The 22075-nt window shown below is 42.1% G+C and overlaps 1 protein-coding gene across 1 annotated transcript in view; it reads right to left on the bottom strand.

Moving 5' to 3' along the window:
* Positions 1 to 1046: 1046 nt before the first annotated feature.
* Positions 1047 to 22075, bottom strand: part of LOC126456071 (uncharacterized) — a 237472-nt gene continuing 216443 nt past the window's right edge. The window contains exons 7-8 of the mRNA XM_050091826.1: positions 16374 to 16531; positions 1047 to 1763 (exon numbers count right to left, since the gene is read on the bottom strand). Coding sequence (XP_049947783.1) covers positions 1419 to 1763; positions 16374 to 16531 — 503 coding nt within the window. The 3' untranslated portion in view covers positions 1047 to 1418. The remainder of the gene's footprint in view (positions 1764 to 16373; positions 16532 to 22075) is intronic.

The raw sequence follows: 22075 nt of genomic DNA, 5'->3' as shown, positions 1-22075 counted from the left end.
CTGACTAATTGTAGTGTGAAGCAGTTGTAAGAATTCGTAACCTTTTAAACAGATGCCTACAAGATGTGCGACTATGAACCCCACACATTATTCTAACTACTTTCTTTTGAGCAGTGAATACCTTTTGCCTAATTGTTGAGTTGCCCCAGAATATTATTCTGTATGACATCAGAGAGTGGAAGTATGCTAAGTATGTTAGCTTACTAATATCTACATCCTCAAAATTGGCAATTATTCTGATTGCAAAAGTTGGTGGACCTAGTCGCTTTAAGAGGTCCAAAATATGAATTTTCCAATTAAGATTCTCATCTGTTTGTACACATCAGTCTATCCATTCTTTCAATCAAGTTTTACCATACATTTCGTTTGTTTCCAGTTAGTTCAGAACCTGTTCATTAGTTATCCAATTTATTCATCCAGACTTCAGCAGTTTTCTGTAGCATCACATTTCGAAATTTTCTATTGTCTTCTTGTCTGAATGCTTATCGTTTATATTTCATTTCCATTCCAGGCTACACTCTAGAATGATACATTGAGAAGGTCTTGCTAACACATAATTACATCCGCCTGTTAGCAGATTTCTTTTTTGGAACACTTTCCTTGCTATTGCCAGTTTACATTTTACTTCCTCTCTTCTTTGGCCATGGTTTACTTTGCTACCCAAATAGCAGGGAGGGAGATGCATGAAAAGTTACTGCTCTATGCATAACGTTTAAATTTATTACTTTGCCGCTACTAACTCCATTCGCAATAGATTTTGCAGACAGCGTCCACATTTGCCGCTGAATGTTCCTACAAAATTGTATCACATTACGACACATAGTTCAGGACGTATGACGTCATATACATTAAGCACAAGGCCAGATGCTGCATGGTATGGGCATGGATGCACAATTGTTAATAAATACGTAGGCAACACCGGGTTTCTCTTCTCGTGTTTCAGTAAAAATATAATACACTATAATCCTATCTCACTCCATTCTGAACCACTGCTATCCTTTAATGTGCTTTGACTCTTAGAACTGCAGTTTGGTTTGCGTACATTTTATTCAGATAATGCACAGTCTCGGCTTTTCTCTTTATTAAATATTAATTTCTTGTGAAACACACAGATGTATCTATAAATACAATAAACCTGTAATGCCTTTAAAATAGATTTTTGTAATAAATAATCAATGTGTTAAATCCACCTGTTGCCATATGCAGTCACATCTACTCTGTTTACTGTTTTAAGGTAGTAGTATTCCAGGTTGTTGAGCCTTTACTTTCTTAATACGCAATGAAATGCAGCATTACAGCCCATAACTTCACCAGCAATCAACCAGTTTGAAACGCTGACCGTGTTGCAAGTGCCTTCACTGTTTGTTGTCCTCGTATGTAACTTGTTGTTTATGAAAACAGATCGACAGCCGCGGCCGCTACGTGAGAGTTTCAGGCCGAGGTGAGAGTGTCTGCAGGAGCAAGCGCTTGTAGAGGTCGACGTCGAAGCGCTGCACGATGCGCGCGTTCCTGGGGCTGAGCTCCCGGCTGTAGTCCACGAAGGCAGCGCCCCTGGCGAGCGCGCCCGACACCTCGACGGCGAGGCGGTAGCGGCCGCTGGCGGTGACGAGCGCCGGCCGCAGCAGCACGGCCGCCGCCACGGGGTCGCCGCTCAGCCAAGGCTCCTCGTCCGACGCCGCCGCCGCCAGCTGCGCGCGCTCCGCCCTGTTCAGCAGCGACACGCGCTCACCGCCCACCGCTCCCAGCACACTCTTACGCCAGCCCTGCCAACGACCGAGCAAAATCTCCACGCTGTTACAAGGGGGCACCGGGAATAGCTGCAAATTTTTTTAGATTTTTTTTCGAGAAAATTGTAGCGCTATTTTTATATGATTACTTCGTAATATGGCACCAGTACTGTACAGGATGCTTAGAAGTCTTTGCATCAGACGCGTGTGGGTGACAGATCACATCGAGGGGAACAACGTTTCCTAGACACTACAGTTGTAAAACTACTGTAGACTATCAAAAATCAGCGTAGACTACGGAAGTTTTCCTAGTAGCTTTTGTCAGTTAAGATCGTAACTGCATTACCTGTACGTTAGGCGTGTTGCATACCTATTGGGCGGTATCTCATTTAGATCACTTTGTCTGCACATGTGGTCAGTACCCCCAGAAACCAGCAGCAGTGAAACAGTGAGGATATTTAAAGAGCTGCATTATTTAAAGAATATTTTTGTTCTATATAGCTATTCTGCTGTCTGTTCCTTAAAAATAAACAGTATTTATATCAAAATTGAAACTTTCAGTATTCAATTCTAGTTTTATTCGAAAACTAAAGAAAAATACAGATTTATCTCATAGCACTAGAAAACGCATTTTTTCTTCAAAAGAGGTAGAATAAAAAAACCTGCAAAACAAAAACATATCACACATTTCTTCAGCACTTTGTCGAGCTTATATAAAATGTGTTTCTGTTATTCATAAACAACTTATTATTGTAGGAAACTCCTGCCTTTGATCACTGATAAAGAACGTTCTATTGTCTTATATGTTTGTGTGTGAAAGCTGTACTTGCATCAACATTGGTAAAATATCGTCATCTCAGGAGCGACGAATTCAATAAAAGAACGCCTACCGTCGGCAGGAAGTGTCGTGAGCGTTTTGTCTCTATTAGAGTTGCACTTTACCAAAACTACGGTTCGGTATTTTTGGTACAGTTCATAAATGTGGAAGTAAATAGTAGGATTACCTGTACTATTACATAAATTTACGTACTGTTACATAAATGCGGGGAAGTTAGGTGATCAACTAATTTTTATTACTTATAAAAAGCAAATTATATTTTTTCAGAATATAAACTACTCAATCGACTAACACACAACTTTAAGCAGTTCTAATTATGTGCAGAACAAACAAACAAAAAACAAAGAAGCCGTCGGCTCCTAGTTTATTCATTTATGTTTTTTTCCCTACCAATACTATACTTAATCCTACCATTTACTTCGTCATTTATGTACGGTATCAAAACTAGTCTAACATAGGCAAAACGTTCGCGGACACTTCCTGGCGACGTTCTGGGACGACGAGATTTTACCGAACTAGCAGCGTCTACTAATTAGGTGTACTGCATCTGCCTAGTACATGCTCCAGTAAATTGACAAATTGATTTTCAACGAGAAAAAAATTAAGAATGAGTGTCGCTAAGTGGAGAAAGATATTTTACAAACTCGGTTTGTCCTTCCGCGCAGGGCAGGTGACTGGATTATGACAACATACACTGCGTAGCGCCAATGCAGAATGCCTACGCCCTGCGCCCGCAGGGGGATCATCAGTTGCAAAAGATATCTAGTGTCAGCGAATATTTTGTCTCTAAAAAAAATTGTTTCCCATGACATGATCCACCATCCCCAGACTTCTGATGCAAAGACTTCGAGACACCCTCTCTATTCATCACATTTCCTGTTTCCTTTTGTTCTGCTATCAGAAATATCAAACACTTGATTCATTACGTCACAATGCATGTATAATTTTACAAGAAGCATTATAATTTAAATAAATTAGGTAGCAAATCCATTAATTTTCTTCACTTAATACTTGTGTCACGTCCTTGATTCTAAGAGAGAATGACAATTTGGCTGACTGAACCTACACGCAGAGTAATTGTAATCCCTTCGTGTTACGTGGGGATCGAACCTGGCTTCTCTACATGTCAAATACACTGTCATATGTCGGTTTTTATGTGTGGGGATTGGAGGAGCTCACATAGGAGCAAACATAGCCAACAGGGTCGCCAGGGAACTACAATTAAAGTGTTACACTGTGAAACACCAATCTCATATTTATATAACTTACTTTGTTAATAATATAAAAGAGTATTAATTAGTGAAACTTTTATTACATTCGGAACTGTTACCCATCATCAGCGCCAGTACGATGGGTGATCCCAGGGTGCGGATAATTCTTATATTAAGTAAAAATTAAAAAACAGCCTTGATCATATAACATATTTATTTAAAAATGCCGACCCGCTTCAATTTATTTTATACCAATATCAGACCATATTCCAACCGTGGCAGTCAGAGATGGCGACACAAAGCAGGAACTGCAGGTGACATCCATGTTTCGTACATAAGAATCCTCCTCCATATCACGGTCTCCGCCTGCCATGTTTGTAGAATGGTCTAATGAAGGCCTGAAACAGATCACCATTTTTAAATAAATTTATTTATGTGGTGAACACGGGTTTTTAAGTTTTGTTACATGTTGTTTGTAGATCACTGCTTTTCCACTTATGATTACAAAAATAACTCTTGTATTTGTTGCGACATGGAAATAAACAGTCCTCAAATGTCATCGTGAGGAATTTCTAACCAGGGAAAAAAAAACATAGAAGATTACATTATTTCCGTTGAAGAGAATGGCAGCGTTGTAGAAGACTGTTCATGTATAGCAAATATTTTTGATAATTACTTTCTAAAAATAGGGTAGAAAATTGGTGCAATTACCTAGGAAGAAAAAGGAAAGAAGTACGCCGAAGAAGCAGAGCAGAGGACTTTAGTGAAATTAAAATTAATTTCACCTCACCTTCTGAAATAACGAAGATCACCATGACTCCAGAAAGTATAAGTTCAAAAGGGGTAGATAAAAGCTCCAATGAAACAGAAAACAGTTGTGGCCCTATAATACAGCGACAGAATTATTTATTGCATCACCAATTCTTACTTCATAACTTCGTGTTTGGCGGCTGTTTGCTTCAGGTTACAGCAGTCCACTGTTGTTAAATCATCGGTTACATATTCTTGCATTAATTGTTTCATTTTCTTTCACATCTTTCCAACAATATGCAGCTCCTTGTTGTCACTTACAATGAAGCAGTGTTCATACAGTCATTTTGTGTTGACACATTGAAGTGAAAAGATGGGTGGGGCAGTCGAATTAACGCCAAAGTATTACTTATTTCCATGTATATCAGTTTGTCTCAACACAAGACAGATATCCTCTAAGATAGGTTTTGGTTAGGTCACAATTTAGAGGGTACTAAAAAAATATACGGCGAAAGGGGATGTTGATCATGAGAAAGGAAGAGGCAGAAGAAGGGCGTCTACAGTCGAACAAGATAGGTTGTTGAAAAGATTTTCTCTAGTGGATCGTCACCTGTCATCAACTGAACGCGTCGCCTGTCTTCAACTAAACGAAAGCGAGAGTTGGGAGAAATTTATGACGTCTCAGCATCCAACAGAACAGTTAGAAACAGACTGCTGGAAGCCGGATTCGCTGCCTGTTTACCTAGAAAGGAGCCTTCACTGACAAAAGCAATGCGACTACAGCAGTTGAAATGGGCATAACAACATGTGACATGGACGCCTGAGTTGTGGAACAGAGTAATGCCTTCAGATGAGTAAAAACTATAGTCTGGATGGCTCTGATGGCAAAGTGCCCGTGCATCGCAGAGTGGGTGAAGAGCTTTTGCCTTCGTATATAACATAAACAGTCAAACATCCAGAAGCACAGATGTTCTGGGGATGCAGTTCTACCCACGGAGTAGTTAGTTGGACTTCATAAATGGCAGCTTACGACCACAGTAGGAGACCTGTTTGGAGATTTTTCCAGTTGCATTTTCCAGGATTAGACTGTTCCTTGCCACAGAGCTTTGAAGGCAAGATCTGTGAACAACGTTTGTATCAAGCATGAAGCAGGTATAGGATGTCAAATTAAACACCTTTCAGCCGTCAATTTTCAGCCTTCTTTTATTTGCCAACCAGTTTCGACGTTTATTACGCCGTCGTCGCAGGTGATGGTTGATGGTGGAAGTGGTCACTGTAGCAATTATCTACTAATACCAGTATTGCTGGCCCCTGTTTCGGTCACAAGCGATGTAGATTATTCCTACACGTCAGTCAGGGGCCTGAAGATGCCGTAATAAACGCTGAAACGGGTTGTCAAATAAAAGAAGGCTCAAAACTGACGGCTGAAAGATGTTTAATTTGACATCCTATATCGAGCAGCCGAGTCCCGCAACCATCGCTAAAAAGATGGACATGCAGAAACATGAAGCAGTTATTGTTCCAACTTAATTATTACGCATTTCTACATATAAGATAAAAACTTTCTATAGACAAAATGGAATTTTCAATTTTATAATGACCTGGAAATAGCCCCAGCTTCAATCCTATTGAGAACTGTTGGAAAGTTAATAGCAAACACTATCGCTAAAAGGAAGTCGGATTAGGTAGGACCTACTGGAAACTCTTGTGCATGTGTGGTTTCATGAACTGAGTTAGGAATACATTAAAAGTTAATTCTCTCTATGCATATATGGCGCAAAGTGGTGATTAAGGCACAAGGAGAATCGACCAAATATTAAATGGCAAAAGTGGATTAAGATGAGGTAACTGTGTGTGTACAACCACTAAGAACTATCAGTATTATGTCGTAAAATTAATATTCAGTGTTTCTTTTGAGATTAACTATCGTAGTTCAGAAGAAGAAACAAATCAGATGATATATGCAGTTTCTTCAGGAAGTGCAAAAACGTAAATAACTACTCATTTTACAGAAATAAATCAAGAGAATAAAATAAAATTTATAGAAATTATTGTGCATACTTGTTTGCTATAAATACAGAGAGAAATCAATCCAGTTTAACTAATATATTCAACAATTGCAATAAAAGTATTAAGTTGTAGAAATGGATGCAATAAAATATTCTATTGCTGTATGTAATGTTCTTAGAAACTAATGTATTACTTCAATGTCGTCCGCCCCCGTAACGCTGCGGTAGCGTTACTGCCTACCTCGCAGCGTGCCCAGGTTCGATTCCTGGCAGGGGCCTGGGTGTTTTGTGTCCTTAATCAGCATTGACTCGCAAGTCGCAGAAGTGGCGTCCACTAAATACCCATTGCAATACGGTGGCCGAACTCCCCCGAATGGGGCTTCCCGGCCAACAATGCCATACGATCATTTCCATTACTTCATTGTCATGGTCTTCTACATCTACATGTACATTTATACTCCGCAAGCCACCCAACGGTGTGTGGCGGATGGCATTTTACGTGCCACTGTCATTACCTCCCTTTCCTGCTCCAGTCGCGTATGGTTCGCGGGAGAACTAATGCCGGAAAGCCTCCATGCACGCTCGAATCTCTCTAATTTTACATTCGTGATCTCCTCGGGAGGTATAAGTAGGGGGAAGCAATATATTCGGTACCTCATCCAGAAACGCACCCTCTCGAAACCTGGACAGCAAGCTACACCGCGATGCAGAGCGCGTCTCTTGCAGAGTCTGCCACTTGAGTTTGCTAAACGTCTCCGTAACGCTATCACGCTTACCAAATAACCCTGTGACGAAACGCGCCGCTCTTCTTTGGATCTTCTCTATCTCCTGTGTCAACCCGACCTGGTATGGATCCCACACTGATGAGCAATACTCAAGTATAGTTCGAACGAGTGTTTTGTAAGCCACCTCCTTTGTTGATGGACTACATTTTCTAAGGACTCTCCCAATGAATCTCAACCTGGCACCCGCCTTACCAACAATTAATTTTATATGATCATTCCACTTCAAATCGTTCCGCAAGCATACTCCCAGATATTTTACAGAAGTAACTGCTGCCAGTGTTTGTTCCGCTATCATATAATCATACAATAAAGGATCCTTCTTTCTATGTATTCGCAATACATTACATTTGTCTATGTTAAGGGTCAGTTGCCACTCCCTGCACCAAGTGCCTATCCGCTGCAGATCTTCCTGCATTTCGCTCCAATTTTCTAATGCTGCAACTTCTCTGTGTACTACAGCATCATCCGCGAAAAGCCGCATGGAACTTCAGACACTATCTACTAGGTCATTTACATATATTGCAAAAAGCAATGGTCCCATAACGCTCCCCTGTGTCACGCCAGAGGTTACTTTAACGTCTGTAGACGTCCCTCCATTGACAACAACATGCTGTGTTCTGTTTGCTAAAAACTCTTCAATCCAGCCACACAGCTGGTCTGATATTCCGTAGGCTCTTACTTTGTTTATCAGGCGACAGTGCGGAACTGTATCGAACGCCTTCCGGAGGTCAAGGAAAATGGCGTCTACCTGGGAGCCTGTATCTAATATTTTCTGGGTCTCATGAACAAATAAAGCGAGTTGGGTCTCACACGATCGGTGTTTCCGGAATCCATGTCGATTCCTACAGAGTAGATTCTGGGTTTCCAGAAATGGCATGATACGCGAGCAAAAAACATGTTCTAAAATTCTGCAACAGATTGATGTCAGAGATAGATGCCTATAGTTTTGGGCATTTGCTCGACGACCCTTCTTGAAAACTGGAACTACTTGTGCTCTTTTCCAATGATTTGGAACCTTCCGTTCCTCTAGAGACTTGCGGTTCACGTCTGTTAGAAGGCGGGCAAGTTCTTTCGAGTACTCTGTGTAGAATCGATTTGGTATCCCACCAGGTCCAGTGGACTTTCCTATGTTGAGCGATTTCAGTTCCTTTTCTATTCCTTGGACACTTATTTCGATGTCAGCCATTTTTTCGCTTGTGCGAGGATTTAGAGAAGGAACTGCAGTGCGGTCTTCCTCTGTGAAACAGCTTTGGAAAAAGGTGTTTAGTATTTCAGCTTTACGCGTGTCATCCTCTGTTTCAATGCCATTAGCATCCCAGAGTGTCTGGATATGCTGTTTCGATCCACTTACTGATTTAACGTAAGACCAGAACTTCCTAGGATTTTCTGTCAAGTCGGTACATAGAATTTTACTTTCGAATTCACTGAACGCTTCACGCATAGCCCTCCTTACGCTAACTTTCACATCGTTTAGCCTCTGTTTGTCTGAGAGGTTTTGGCTGCGTTTAAACTTGGAGTGAAGCTCTCTTTGCTTTCGCAGTAGTTTCCTAACTTTGTTGTTGAACCAGGGTGGGTTTTTCCCGTCCCTCAGTTTTACTCGGCACGTACCTGTCTAAAACGCATTTTACGATTGCCTTGAACTTTTTCCATAAAAACTAAACATTGTCAGTGTCGGAACAGAAATTTTCGTTTTGATCTGTTAGGCAGTCTGAAAGCTGCCTCCTATTACTCTTGCTAAACAGATAAATCTTATCCTTTCTTTATATTCCTATTTACTTCCATATTCAGGGATGCTGCAACGGCCTTATGATCACTGATTCCCTGTTCTGCGCTTTCAGAGTCAAAATGTTCGGGTCTGTTTGTTATCAGTAGGTCTAAGATGTTATCTCCATGAGTCGGTTCTCTGTTTAATTGCTCGAGGTAATTTTCGGATAATGCACTTAGTATGATGTCATTCGATGTTCTGTCCCTACCACTCGTCCTAAACATCCGAATGTCCCAGTCTATATCTGGTAAATTGAAATCTCCACCTAAGACTATAACATGCTGAGGAAATTTATGTGAAATGTATTCCAGATTTTCTCTCAGTTGTTCTGCCACTAATGCTGCAGAGTCGGGAGGTCGGTAAGAGGAGCCAATTATTAACCCAGCTCGGTTGTTGAGTATAACCTCCGCCCATAATAATTCTAAGGACTATCCACTTCTATTTCACTACAGGATAAACTACTACTAACAGCGACAAACACGCCACCACCGGTTGCATGCAATCTATCCTTTCTAAACACCGTCTGTGCCTTTGTAAAAATTTCGGCAGAATTTATCTCTGGCTTCAGCCAGCTTTCCGTACCTATAACGATTTCAGCTTCGGTGCTTTCTATCAGCGCTTGAAATTCCGGTACTTTATCAACGCAGCTTCGACAGTTTACAATTACAATACCGATTGCTGCTTGTTCCCCGCATGTCCTGACTTTGCCCCGCACCCTTTGAGGCTGTTGCCCTTTCTGGACTTGCCCGAGGCCATCTAACCCAAAAAACCGCCCAGCCCACGCCACACAACCCCTGCTACCCGTGTAGCCACTCGCTGCGTGTAGTGGACTCCTGACCTATCCAGCGGAACCCGAAACCCCACCACCCTATGGCGCAAGTCGAGGAATCTGCAGCCCACACGGTCGCAGAACCGTCTCAGCCTCTGATTCAGACCCTCCACTCGGCTCTGTACCAAAGGTCCGCAGTCAGTCCTGTCGACGATGCTGCAGATGGTGAGCTCTGCTTTCATCCCGCTAGCGAGACTAGCAGTCTCCACCAAATCAGATAGCCGCCGGAAGCTAGAGAGAATTTCCTCCGATGCATAGCGACACACATCATTGGTGCCGACAGATTTAAATGAGCCATTGTTAGGGCTCTGTCTCGATAACTGCCGCCCAATGTCACTCCTTACACCAATTTGTAAACTTTTTGAGAAGGTAATGTGTTCCTGGGTTGTCACGGACCAGAGTAGTAATAAGACACTTAGCCAGTTACAATTTCGATGTCAAAAGGGCCACTATACTGAGACCGATATTTGTATAGTTCATTGAGCACACATTAATATCATCAAATAATAAAATAAGACCAGTAGGGATTTCCAGTTACTTTCGTTGTATCGATCATAATATTCAATTACAGAAGTTACGTTTTTATGGAAAACGTAGTTCAGCACGTGCCTGGTTTAGTTCTTTAAGAAATAGTATTCAGAAAACTGCCTTAGGCAGCTCGGCTTATACAAAAGGGGAAGCCATATCATCTGCATACGGAAAAATGGGTAGCTTTGAGGGATGAAGTAGCGAAGGCAGCAGAGGATCAAGTAGGTAAAAAGACAAGGGCTAGTAGAAATCCTTGGATAACAGAAGAAATACTGAATTTAATTGATGAAAGGAGAAAAATATAAAAATGCAGTAAATGAAGCAGGCAAAAAGGAATACAAACGTCTCAAAAATGAGATCGACAGGAAGTGCAAAATGGCTAAGCAGGGATGTCTAGAGGACAAAGGTAAGGATGTAGAGGCCTATCTCACTAGGGGTAAGATAGATACTGCCTACAGGAAAATTAAAGAGACCTTTGGAGATAAGAGAACCACATGTCTGAACATCAAAAGCGCAGATGGAAACCCAGTTCTAAGCAAAGAAGGGAAAGCAGAAAGGTGGAAGGAGTATATAGAGGGTCTATACAAGGGCGATGTACTTGAGGACAATATTATGGAAATGGAAGAGGATGTAGATGAAGATGAAATGGGAGATATGATACTGCGTGAAGAGTTTGACAGAGCACTGAAAGACCTGAGTCGAAACAAGGCCCCCGGAGTAGACAACATTCCATTGGAACTACTGACGGCCTTTGGAGAGCCAGTCCTGACAAAACTCTATCATCTGGTGAGCAAGATGTATGAAACAGGGGAAATACCCTCAGACTTCAAGAAGAATATAATAATTCCAATCCCAAAGAAAGCAGGTATTGACAGATGTGAAAATTACCGAACCATCAGTTTAATAAGTCACAGCTGCAAAATACTAACACGAATTCTTTACAGACGAATGGAAAAACTAGTAGAAGCCAACCTCGGGGAAGATCAGTTTGGATTCCGTAGAAACACTGGAACACGTGAGGCAATACTGACCTTACGACTTATCTTAGAAGAAAGATTAAGGAAAGGCAAACCTACGTTTCTAGCATTTGTAGACTTAGAGAAAGCTTTTGACAATGTTGACTGGAATACTCTCTTTCAAATTCTAAAGGTGGCAGGGGTAAAATACGGGGAGCGAAAGGCTATTTACAATTTGTACAGAAACCAGATGGCGGTTATAAGAGTCGAGGGACATGAAAGGGAAGCAGTGGTCGGGAAGGGAGTAAGGCAGGGTTGTAGCCTCTCCCCGACGTTGTTCAATCTGTATATTGAGCAAGCAGTAAAGGAAACAAAAGAAAAATTCGGAGTAGGTATTAAAATTCATGGAGAAGAAATAAAAACTTTGAGGTTCGCCGATGACATTGTAATTCTGTCAGAGACAGCAAAGGACTTGGAAGAGCAGTTGAATGGAATGGACAGTGTCTTGAAAGGAGGATATAAGATGAACATCAACAAAAGCAAAACAAGGATAATGGAATGTAGTCTAATTAGTCGGGTGATGCTGAGGGAATTAGATTAGGAAATGAGACACTTAAAGTAGTAAAGGAGTTTTGCTATTTGTGGAGCAAAATAACTGATGATGGTCGAAGTAGAGAGGATATAAAATGTAGACTGGCAATGGCAAGGAAAGCGTTTCTGAAGAAGAGAAATTTGTTAACATCGAGTATAGATTTAAGTGTCAGGAAGTCATTTCTGAAAGTATTTGTATGGAGGTAGCCATGTATGGAAGTGAAACATGGACGATAACCATTTTGGACAAGAAGAGAATAGAAGCTTTTGAAATGTGGTGCTACAGAAGAATGCTGAAGATTAGATGGGTAGATCACATAACTAATGAGGAAGTATTGAATAGGATTGGGGAGAAGAGAAGTTTGTGGCACAACTTGACCAGAAGAAGGGATCGGTTGGTAGGACATGTTCTGAGGCATGAAGGGATCACCAATTTAGTATTGGAGGGCAGCGTGGAGGGTAAAAATCGTAGAGGGAGACCAAGAAATGAATACACTAAGCAGATTCAGAAGGATGTAGGTTGCAGTAGGTACTGGGAGATGAAAAAGCTTTCACAGGATAGAGTAGCACGGAGAGCTGCATCAAACCAGTCTCAGGACTGAAGACCACAACAACAACGGAAAAATTACAGTGGGAGTCCCACAGGGTTAGATCATTGGTTCATTACTGTTCTTTATTACTGAATCTAAAGGTAGAATTAGTCCTCTTTACGTATGGCACAAGCATTATTGTGAAGCTGAGCAAAGAAGCATCAACGGAAAGACTAGTAAATGACGTATGTTATAAAGTTGCTTTCTGCACAAGTGAACTAGCTTTAAACTTTGAAAAAACGCAGCTCATTCGACTTTGTACTGTCAAAAATATCCCACTGCATATTAGCCTAATATAGCAACAAGAAATAAATAACAGGTAGAAAGTTCTAAGTTCTTAGCTAAGTGCATATTGCTGAGTACTTAAACTGAAAAGACCTACCGAAATAATTGAGATCTACTACCTTTGCCATAAAAGTAATTGTGAACTTTGGGAATATAGAATTAGTAAGTTAACACATTCTGCATATTGTGATTCACTAATGTCTAATTAGATAACATCATGGGGTGTTTCCTCGTTTTGGCGAAAAGTATTCACTGCGTGAAACATAGTAATGAGAGATTTGTGTGAGGTTTTTCACAGGTACTTCTTGAAGGAATAGTTTAAGAAGCTGGGAATATTTCAAACAGTTATATTCACAACACTAGAAGGCAAAATCATCTGTATTACTCTTTAATGAATCCAACTTGGACACAGAAAGAGATGAAACATGCAGCCATAAAGCTATTTGACAATCTATCCATAGAGGAATTCGTGAATAGAAACAATTAGTTGTTAAATGACCAGCATGTAACTATATATATACCTGTATATATATGAGTGTGTGTGTGTTCTATATTTGTTGTGTTGGCGCATTCCATGTCATAACATTTATGGTGAATGTTATCTAACGAATAGTAACTAACTAACTGCCTGAAACACACACTGCATATTACTGAAGATACTGACTGAAAGCTGATATGAAAAGATATGTCTTCCCATTGTATCCCAGACATGTTTATATGACATGTATGTGATAAATCAGGGGTATATCAAGCCAGTCATGGACCTGTGTATTCCCCAAGACGTTTGTGGTGTATATTGCTATGTGGTCTCTTGCATTATCGTGCTGGAAAATTTTATTTTGTTCCCTGGTCATCATTTGTATGAGTACAGGGTTTATCACGCCTGTCAAATACTTCGAGCATTCGCCACCCTTCAATAATTACCAAATCATTTCTGTTGTCATATCCAAAATCTCCTAATACCAAGATTCTGGGAGTTGGTAAGGTATATATCTGGAGAACCTCTGCTTCTAGTGACTTCCCACCAGGTCATCTATGGACAGGTTGGTTGCTGGTCAGACCACCACAAATAAAATCGAAACTCATTGCTCTCCCAGTTGACTGACTCTACACCAAGCCTGTCTGTGTTTGTGCTACGGTGTCAGTAGTAGAGGATGCATAGCAAATCTAGGTCTCAGTCCTGCTTTCAGTAATCTGCTGCAACTGTGGTACAGATGATCAGCAAGTGCAGTACGATAGTTTAAGAGTTTCGGGTGGTTTCCATTTTTGTATTATATTTAATTTTCACGAATTACTGAAAAACTTGAAGGGAATGTTGAAGTACAGTTGTATTCAACTTGCTGTAGCTATGTGGAAATACGACTTGAATTAGATTTCAGGTGGCGGATGTTGAAATAGTAAACAATAATAAATAAATAAATAATAAATTTGTACCCAACAGTTCGTGTTAACACGCTGCCTGTGACCTCTGTCCGGATTTCAGTTGCTGACTTCCGTCTGTTCGTCAGAACCATTCGAACAATCCTATCATGTTCTCGTGGTGTAGCCCTAATGGAACGATCCACGCCTTCTCTTCTTGACACACTATTGTTCTGAGTCCATCTAGCCTCTCCGCAGTCCAGTGCTTACATAAACAAATTGTATTACTACACAATACTCGTCTTAATCGACTTTTACGTAACGCGTGGCACAAATCACTTTACATAGCTGCCAACAAGAAAATGCACATTGCATTTGTATGGCAGCTGGACCAAAATTGTTGCAAGAATGGCACCTCATAACAATTAAGGCACTCTACAAAATTTGTCCACATTTAGGAGATATTTTCCTGGCCATCAGTCAGTCCTCATATTACGCGTGAGTCTTACATCGTGCGTCGCTAAGCCAGTGTCACTTGTGATGCGAACCGTCTTAACTACGATGTCCAGCGCGCAACAACAGTTCCGGATCACTGACTGAATTCAGCAGTGGGTGCCGGTGCCATAATGTGCGCATAAGCACTCTGAGACAAAAAAAAAGACGCACCACGAAGGAGTTATCCGAATGAAACGGAATTCGACAGATGTGACGTACATGCACAGACAAACAAAAAAGTACAGTTTCAGAAAAATGGGATGATATATTCAGGATAAAGAGATTCACAAACTGAGCAAGTCAATAATGCGCTGGTCCACCTCTAGCCCTTATGTAAGCAGTTATTTGGCATGGCACTGATTGACAGAGCCATTTTTGATGTTCCCCTGAGGGATATCGTACAAATTCTCGCCTTGTATGGGCGGGAATTATCTTGCTGAAATGTAAGCCCAGAATGGCTTGTCATGAAGGGCAACATAATGGTGCGTAAAATGTCGTCGAGGTGCCGCTGTACTGTAAGGGTGCCGCAGATGACAACCAAAGTAGTTCTGCTATGAAATGAAATTGGAGACGCCCCAGACAGTGGTCGGATCCTAGACTGAATGTCGCCAGTCATACGGCCCGACAACCAGTAGTGATGGTCTGGGATACCATTCATTTCGCAGCTGAACCACTTTGGTTGCCATCTGCGGCGCCCTTACAGCACAGCAGTATGTCAACGATATTCTACGCTCCGTTTTGTTGCCCTTAATGAAAAGCCGTCCTGGACTGATATTTCAGCAAGATAACGCCCGCCCGCACACAGCAAGAGTATCTACTGCTTGTTTTCGTTCTTGCCAAACCCGACCATGGCCATCAGTGTCGCGGAATCTCTCCCCAGATCGGAATTATGCGCAGGCCTATCCAAACATTTCCAGATTTTGACGATCTGATGCACCAGTTGGACAATATGGCACGATATCCCTCAGGTGAAGATTCAACAACTTCATCAGTCGATGCCAAGCCGAATAACTGCTTGCATAGGGGTCAGAGGTGGACCAACGCATTATTGACTTCTCAGTTTGTGAAGCTCTTTCTCTTGAATAAATCGTCAAATTTTTCTGAAATTGTAATCTTAAGTTTGTCTGTATATGTACATCACATCTACCGAATTCCGTCCCATTCGGTTAACTCCGCCGTTGTGCGTTGTTATTTTTATTTATTTGTCTTAGAGTGTACCTGGGCTGTCCCAAAGGCGGGGTGACCACGCGCTATAGATTCATCTAACTGCGTTTTACACTTCTCTTACAGTTCTTTTATTTTGATTACAACATGAGCAGATACTACCTTGTCCTGGTAATGCCAATGAGGAAGCCACAGGTAACAGCAAGTGATATAGGAAAAGATGGTCCGTAAAACCCTAACTGTAAATTCTTTCTACAATTCTTACTTCTTCTTTTTACAAAATAGATAAAGCTGATATTCCCGTCGTGCACACTGAATACTTGTGCAGTGTACAATACGGTAATCATTTATTTCCATTCCCATAAATAAGGATAACTTCGTTCTGTGCATTATATTTTCAGGATATGTTTTTCAATAAATTCATATGATGTTTCCTATTTTGAGGAAGCTTTAACAAAAGTCTGTCGCGCGAAATATCGCCAGGTACTCACCATCGTTATGTGATTTCTGGAAAAAATTGTCTCCCAGGGAACTAAAGTTATCGGTTTCTTTTCTGCGCTGGACGTGTTGTACGTGTCGAAAATGAAACTCGCAGCCTCGGGGTCCATGTAAAAATTAAACTCAACTCCTGGCTTCACATTTCCAATCCCTGAATGAACGAATAAATAAATAAAGGCTGATTATTATATTCAAGGTGTTTAACCTATCAAAACAAACAATAGTAATCTAGGAATGATATACAGAACCTTAGTGTGAGCATGACAAAACTGAAAACATGTTAGAAAGCTGGAAATCCACACATAACACGTACACCATAAAACTACCAACAATACAGTTCAAATATCTCTCGTCTTTTCACGTACCAATCCGTTCACAGTATTTCTTTGCCCAAGTCATATGTAGTGAAAGATTGTCTATCAATTTCCCCACAGTTATATTTAATAAGAAATTAAGTATAAAAATTATGTTTCCCTTGCATCTTTCTCACCAAAATTAGTTTAAGTTCTGCAGTTGTACTAAGCAAATTGTTGTAAGGTACTTTACCAATTTCTAATGTAAACGTGGTTGTGACACGGTTAAGAAATACACCATTAGTATAGGGCATTTCCAAAAGTTTTATTCAACTCAGTGAACTATGTAGCACCAGCATTTCACATTATTCAGCAACAACCTTGCGAAGCTGTTTACACTAGGGATAAATCAAATGAAGTAGCACAGTTTTAAATAGTCTGACCCTTTATTTGGAAAGGCGGAGGTTCTAATCTTCGTCCAGCCATCCTGGTTTAGATTTCCGGGATTTCCCTAAATTACTTCGGGCAAATGCCAGGACGGCTCCTACTTTCGGACCATTGTCGACTATCTGACCGCTCCTTGTCAAACTAGACATGTAAGTACGTCAATCACTGTGTATATGAATTATTTTAGTCCTGTTGTTATTAAACTATAATATTACTACCTGTCGAATTTCCTCGTAAGAATGATTTACGGATGAATAAACTGCTACTACAATGAAGAGCAAAAGAAACTGGTACACCTGCCTAATATCATGTATGGGCCCCGCGAACACGCAGAAGTGCCGCAACACGACGTGGCATGGACTCGACTAATGTCTGAAGTAGTGCTGTAGGTAATCGACGCCGTGAATCCTGCAGGGCTGTCCCTAAATCAATTAGAGTACGAGGGGATAGAGATCTCTTCTAAACAGCACGTTCCAAGGAATCCCAAATATGCTTAATAATGTTCATGTCTGCAGAGTTTGGAGCCAGCGGAAGTGTTTAAACTCAGAAGAGTCTTCCTAGAGACACTCTGTAGCAATTCTGGATGCGTGGGGTGTCGCATTGTCCTGCTGGAATTGCCCAAGTCCGTCGGAACGCACAATGGACACGAATGGATGCAGGTGATCAGACAGGATACTTACGTACGTGTCACCTGTAAGAGTCGTATCTAGACGAATCAGGGGTCCCATGTCACACCAACTGCACACGCCCCACTCCATTACAGAGCCTCCACCAGCTTGAACAGTCCCCTGCTGACATGCAGGGTCCATGAATTCATGAGGTCGTCACCATACCCGTACACGTCGACCCGCCCGATACAATTCGAAACGAGACAATTTCGGTGTTGACGGGCCCAGGCGAGGCGCAAAACTTTGTGCGTGCAGTCATCAAGGGTACACGAGTGGGCCCTCGGCTCCGAAAGCCCATATCGATGGTGTTTCGTTGAATGATACGCACGCTGGAACTTGTTGATGGTCCAGTATTGAAAGCGGCAGTAATCTGCAGAAGGGTTGCACTTCTGTCACGTTGAACGATTCTCTTCAGCCGTCGTTGATCCCGTTCTTGTAGGATCTTTTTTCCGGCGGCAGCGACATCGAAGACTTGATGTTTTACCGGATTCCTGATATTCGCGGTACTCTCGTGAAATGGTCGTACGGGAAAATCCCCATTTCATCGCTACCTCGGAGATGCTGTGTCCCATCGTTTGTGCGCGCGCTATAATTCCACGTCCAAACTCACTTAAATAATGATAACCTGCCATTGTCCACCCCCGGTAGCTGAGTGGTCATTGCGACAGAATGTCAATCCTAAGGGCCCGGGTTCGATTTCCGGCTGGGTAGGAGATTTTCTCCGCTCAGAGACTGGGTGTTGTGTTGTCCTAATCATCATCATTTCATCCCCATAGGTTAGTTAGGTTTAACTAGTTCTAAGTTCTAGGGGACTAATGACCTCAGCAGTTGAGTCCCATAGTGCTCAGAGATATTTGAACCATTTGAACTTGTACCCGGCGAACGATCTATCCGACGGGAGGGCCTAGTCACGCGACATTTACATATACCTGCCATTGTAGCAACATCAACCGACCGCAGCGCCGTATTCTGCCTGTTTACATATGTCTGTATTTGAATACGCATGGCTATACCAGTGTCTTTGGTGCTTCAGTGTACTATTACTATGACTAGACTATATTTTCTACATGACTGAAGATAGAACTTGAGGTAAACTGTAACTTACACGCAGTATGCCTCATTTATTTTCAAAAGTGCCTTCCGGATTTGCAGTGATGTACATACAACAGCGGAGAGCAAAAACTGCGGGCGTACTACACTCTAAGGTGGTGCGATCACATTTAGTGGGGTTGCAGGTCCACAGTGCCTTAGAAAAAGGTTGAACCATCAGGGGAGTATCAGCAGTGTCAAAGGTTGTCAAGAACGCCACGTTTTCGACTGCGAAGCGTGTGGAAATCGATGCCCAAGGGAAGGAGTGGTTTCATTGACGCCCTTTATGTGGCCTTTTCGTGTCGATTTTGGGCGACGGTGTGTCTGCAATGTTTTCCTCGGCCACCCATACCAAAACCACGTGATTTCATCACTGGACATCGCGGTTCAGACCTCCATCGCAGAGGCGTCGAAGGAAGGGGTGAAATGTGGGTAATAGGGGGTGTGCTGATCTTCCCATCGTATGACACGTCCACGGTGGCGTTGGGCAGAATTGTGCTGAAATTTAGACACAATTACGGAGGAAGGTTTAGGGCAACATTGAGCAAAACTTCAAAATTTGGTGTCGCAATGGTAAACAGTTAGGGGTTTCGAAAATGTGATCCTTTAATTATGGTGCACATTAGATATCAGGGTGTCCCAGAAATGTTGCAACAAACTTTGAGGAATTGTAGAAGGTGTCTTGAGGAACAAATCAAGGGTAGAAACCCGTGTCCACAAACGCCATCCAGCGCCACTACAGAGCATCGAAGTTATAGGAGCCAGTGCCTGCCACTAGGTCACCCCTATGGCAGCAAATGTGACTTTGTGCTCTGATGGACCGAACGTAGTGTTCTTTGTTACTCGGTGATCGCCACTGACTGCCACGATCGCTAGTGGAGAAGATGTAGCAAGCTGCTGCGTAGACGGACCTTGTCTCCTACGAATATTGCTTTGGTGGATGATGGCTTTGGATACAGATTTCCACCTGCAGCTCATTTTTCTTCGTATACGGAAAAACAATGGAAATTTTATATGCTTCCAGGAAAAAAATAATCTGCAGAGGGAAACCCGTGTCCAAAACCGTCGTCCACCGAGACAATAGAGCATCACATTCTACGGAGACAAGATCTTTCTACGCAGCAGCTAGCCCCATCTTCTACAGTGGCTACTGTGGCAATCTGTCGCGATCAGAGAACGAGAAACAATATTGCGAGAAGTTCTTCCTACGAAAACTTCACTATACAAGTTACATTTGCTGCCGAAGGGGTGGGCTAGTAGCAAGCACCGGTGCCTCTAAATTCGACTCTCTGTAGCGTCGTTGGATGACATTCCCAGACACGGTTTTCTAGCCTCGATTTCTTCCTCAAGACATCCTCTACAACCCCTAGTAGTTTGTACAACATCTATGGGACAGCCTGTATTGAATATGTTGTCTTGTGAGGAACGTTTTTGAAACTCTCTGTATTTCAAACTACTCTGCTGACGGCAGGCAAGATGAGATGAACTTGTAACGTCCGAATGGGACGGAGCAGTGCAGAAGGCACTGCATTCGAATTCTAGAGGTGCAAGTTTCAGATTCCTGTCTGCCCATACTGATTAATTTTGCTATGATTTCCTCAAACTGCTTCGGGCTAATATTGAGATATTTCACTCAACAAAATGACGCTAATGACCTAAATGTCAACTGGACAATAATCACAAGACTTTCTTCATTTTCTGTCTGTGATGTCAGGTGCCACTGAGAATACCGAACTGGAGTAAGCGTTTATAGCGAATAATGGAGTGATCGACCACATCTACTTGCTGATGAGGAACTTCAAGTACTGTCTGCAGTCCGAGGAAACCATGCCAAAGGACATCACATGTTCATGTAGAAGCTAAGAAACGTATCTTCAACCAGAATGCTACCTATTCCTAGTGACATCTAGCGAGAGCAGCTGATAGGGCCATCGCCTTGGTTAGGCTTTAGGCGTGTAAAGGTAAAACTTTATTTCGTCTTACGCTGTCTTCTTATGCCACAGATCTAATGATGGGGTAACCCGAAACGCCTCACGAAAAGTTAAAAATAAATAAAAATGGTTCAAATGGCTCTGAGCACTATGGGACCAACTGCTGTGGTCATAAGTCCCCTAGAACTTAGAACTACTTAAACCTAACTAACCTAAGGACATCACATACATCCACGCCCGAAGCAGGATTCGAACCTGCGACCTTAGCGGTCGTGCGGTTCCAGACTGTAGCGCCTTTAACCGCTCGGCCACTCCGGCCGGCTAAATAAAAATCTTTGGCGTCCAAGAGAAGTGTATAATCACTTGTGAAGCTGCTCATTACCACTTTAACTCGGTTCATTGAGTCTCTGCTTGGTTACATCGAGCCGATAATAGGAACTGGTAAAGTGTAGGTTACCTGTGATCAGTTATCGTTATCTTAGACACTAACAAGGCTCTGAAGGCATTGTACCGGCTCGTGTCTTTGACGTACGGTATTTTGTTGCATCAGCAACTGATTACAGCCATCACACTCAACAGAATAGTTGTCAGATGAAGCTATTAAAAGCTGCTTTGGGGACCTTAATAGAATCTGCGAGCTGTGAAAATGACTTTAATTCTGTCCGGTAATCGACCTGTGTGAGAGGGAAGGATTTCCAAACTGGTTTGGTTACAGTTCCACATAATTAAAAATTCCCGGCTACGACGTATGTCAGATGAAACGGGTCTGTTGTGTCCCACATACACTAATCACAGATCGTAAGGGGCTGTTGTAACGCCAGCGTTGAATAACATGGCAAACACTGGTAATCTTCGTTCATTATGCGATTGATAAACACAATCTAATGACTCTTCCGTTGCGTTTTCACTATTGATTCTTATTTATTTAACCAAAGAAATGTTGTCTTTTTCGCCTATTCAGGCGCTCTGCTTTTAACGTACACATGACCGGTACTGTTTCAAGTCTACATGACCATTTGGCTACAAAGGCCAGTTTTCCAGCATAATCTCCGTTGAATGCGAGGGCTTTACGCCACCTTACTGGGAGGGCCTGTATGCTCGCATGGTACCACTTTACTGGCCGACGTCGGAGTCAACGTCTTGCTGCATCCATAACTTCCACATCATCCACGTACTATTTCCCGTGGAATGCATCCTTCATTGAGCCAAACAGATGGAAGTCGGAAGCTGCGACATCCGAACTGTAGGGTGGATGAGGGACAAAGCT

The sequence above is a fragment of the Schistocerca serialis genome, chromosome 2 (genome assembly GCF_023864345.2).
Source record: "Schistocerca serialis cubense isolate TAMUIC-IGC-003099 chromosome 2, iqSchSeri2.2, whole genome shotgun sequence".
In the NCBI taxonomy this organism is placed as follows: domain Eukaryota; kingdom Metazoa; phylum Arthropoda; class Insecta; order Orthoptera; family Acrididae; genus Schistocerca; species Schistocerca serialis.
This window is presented reverse-complemented; position numbering and strand designations above follow the sequence as displayed.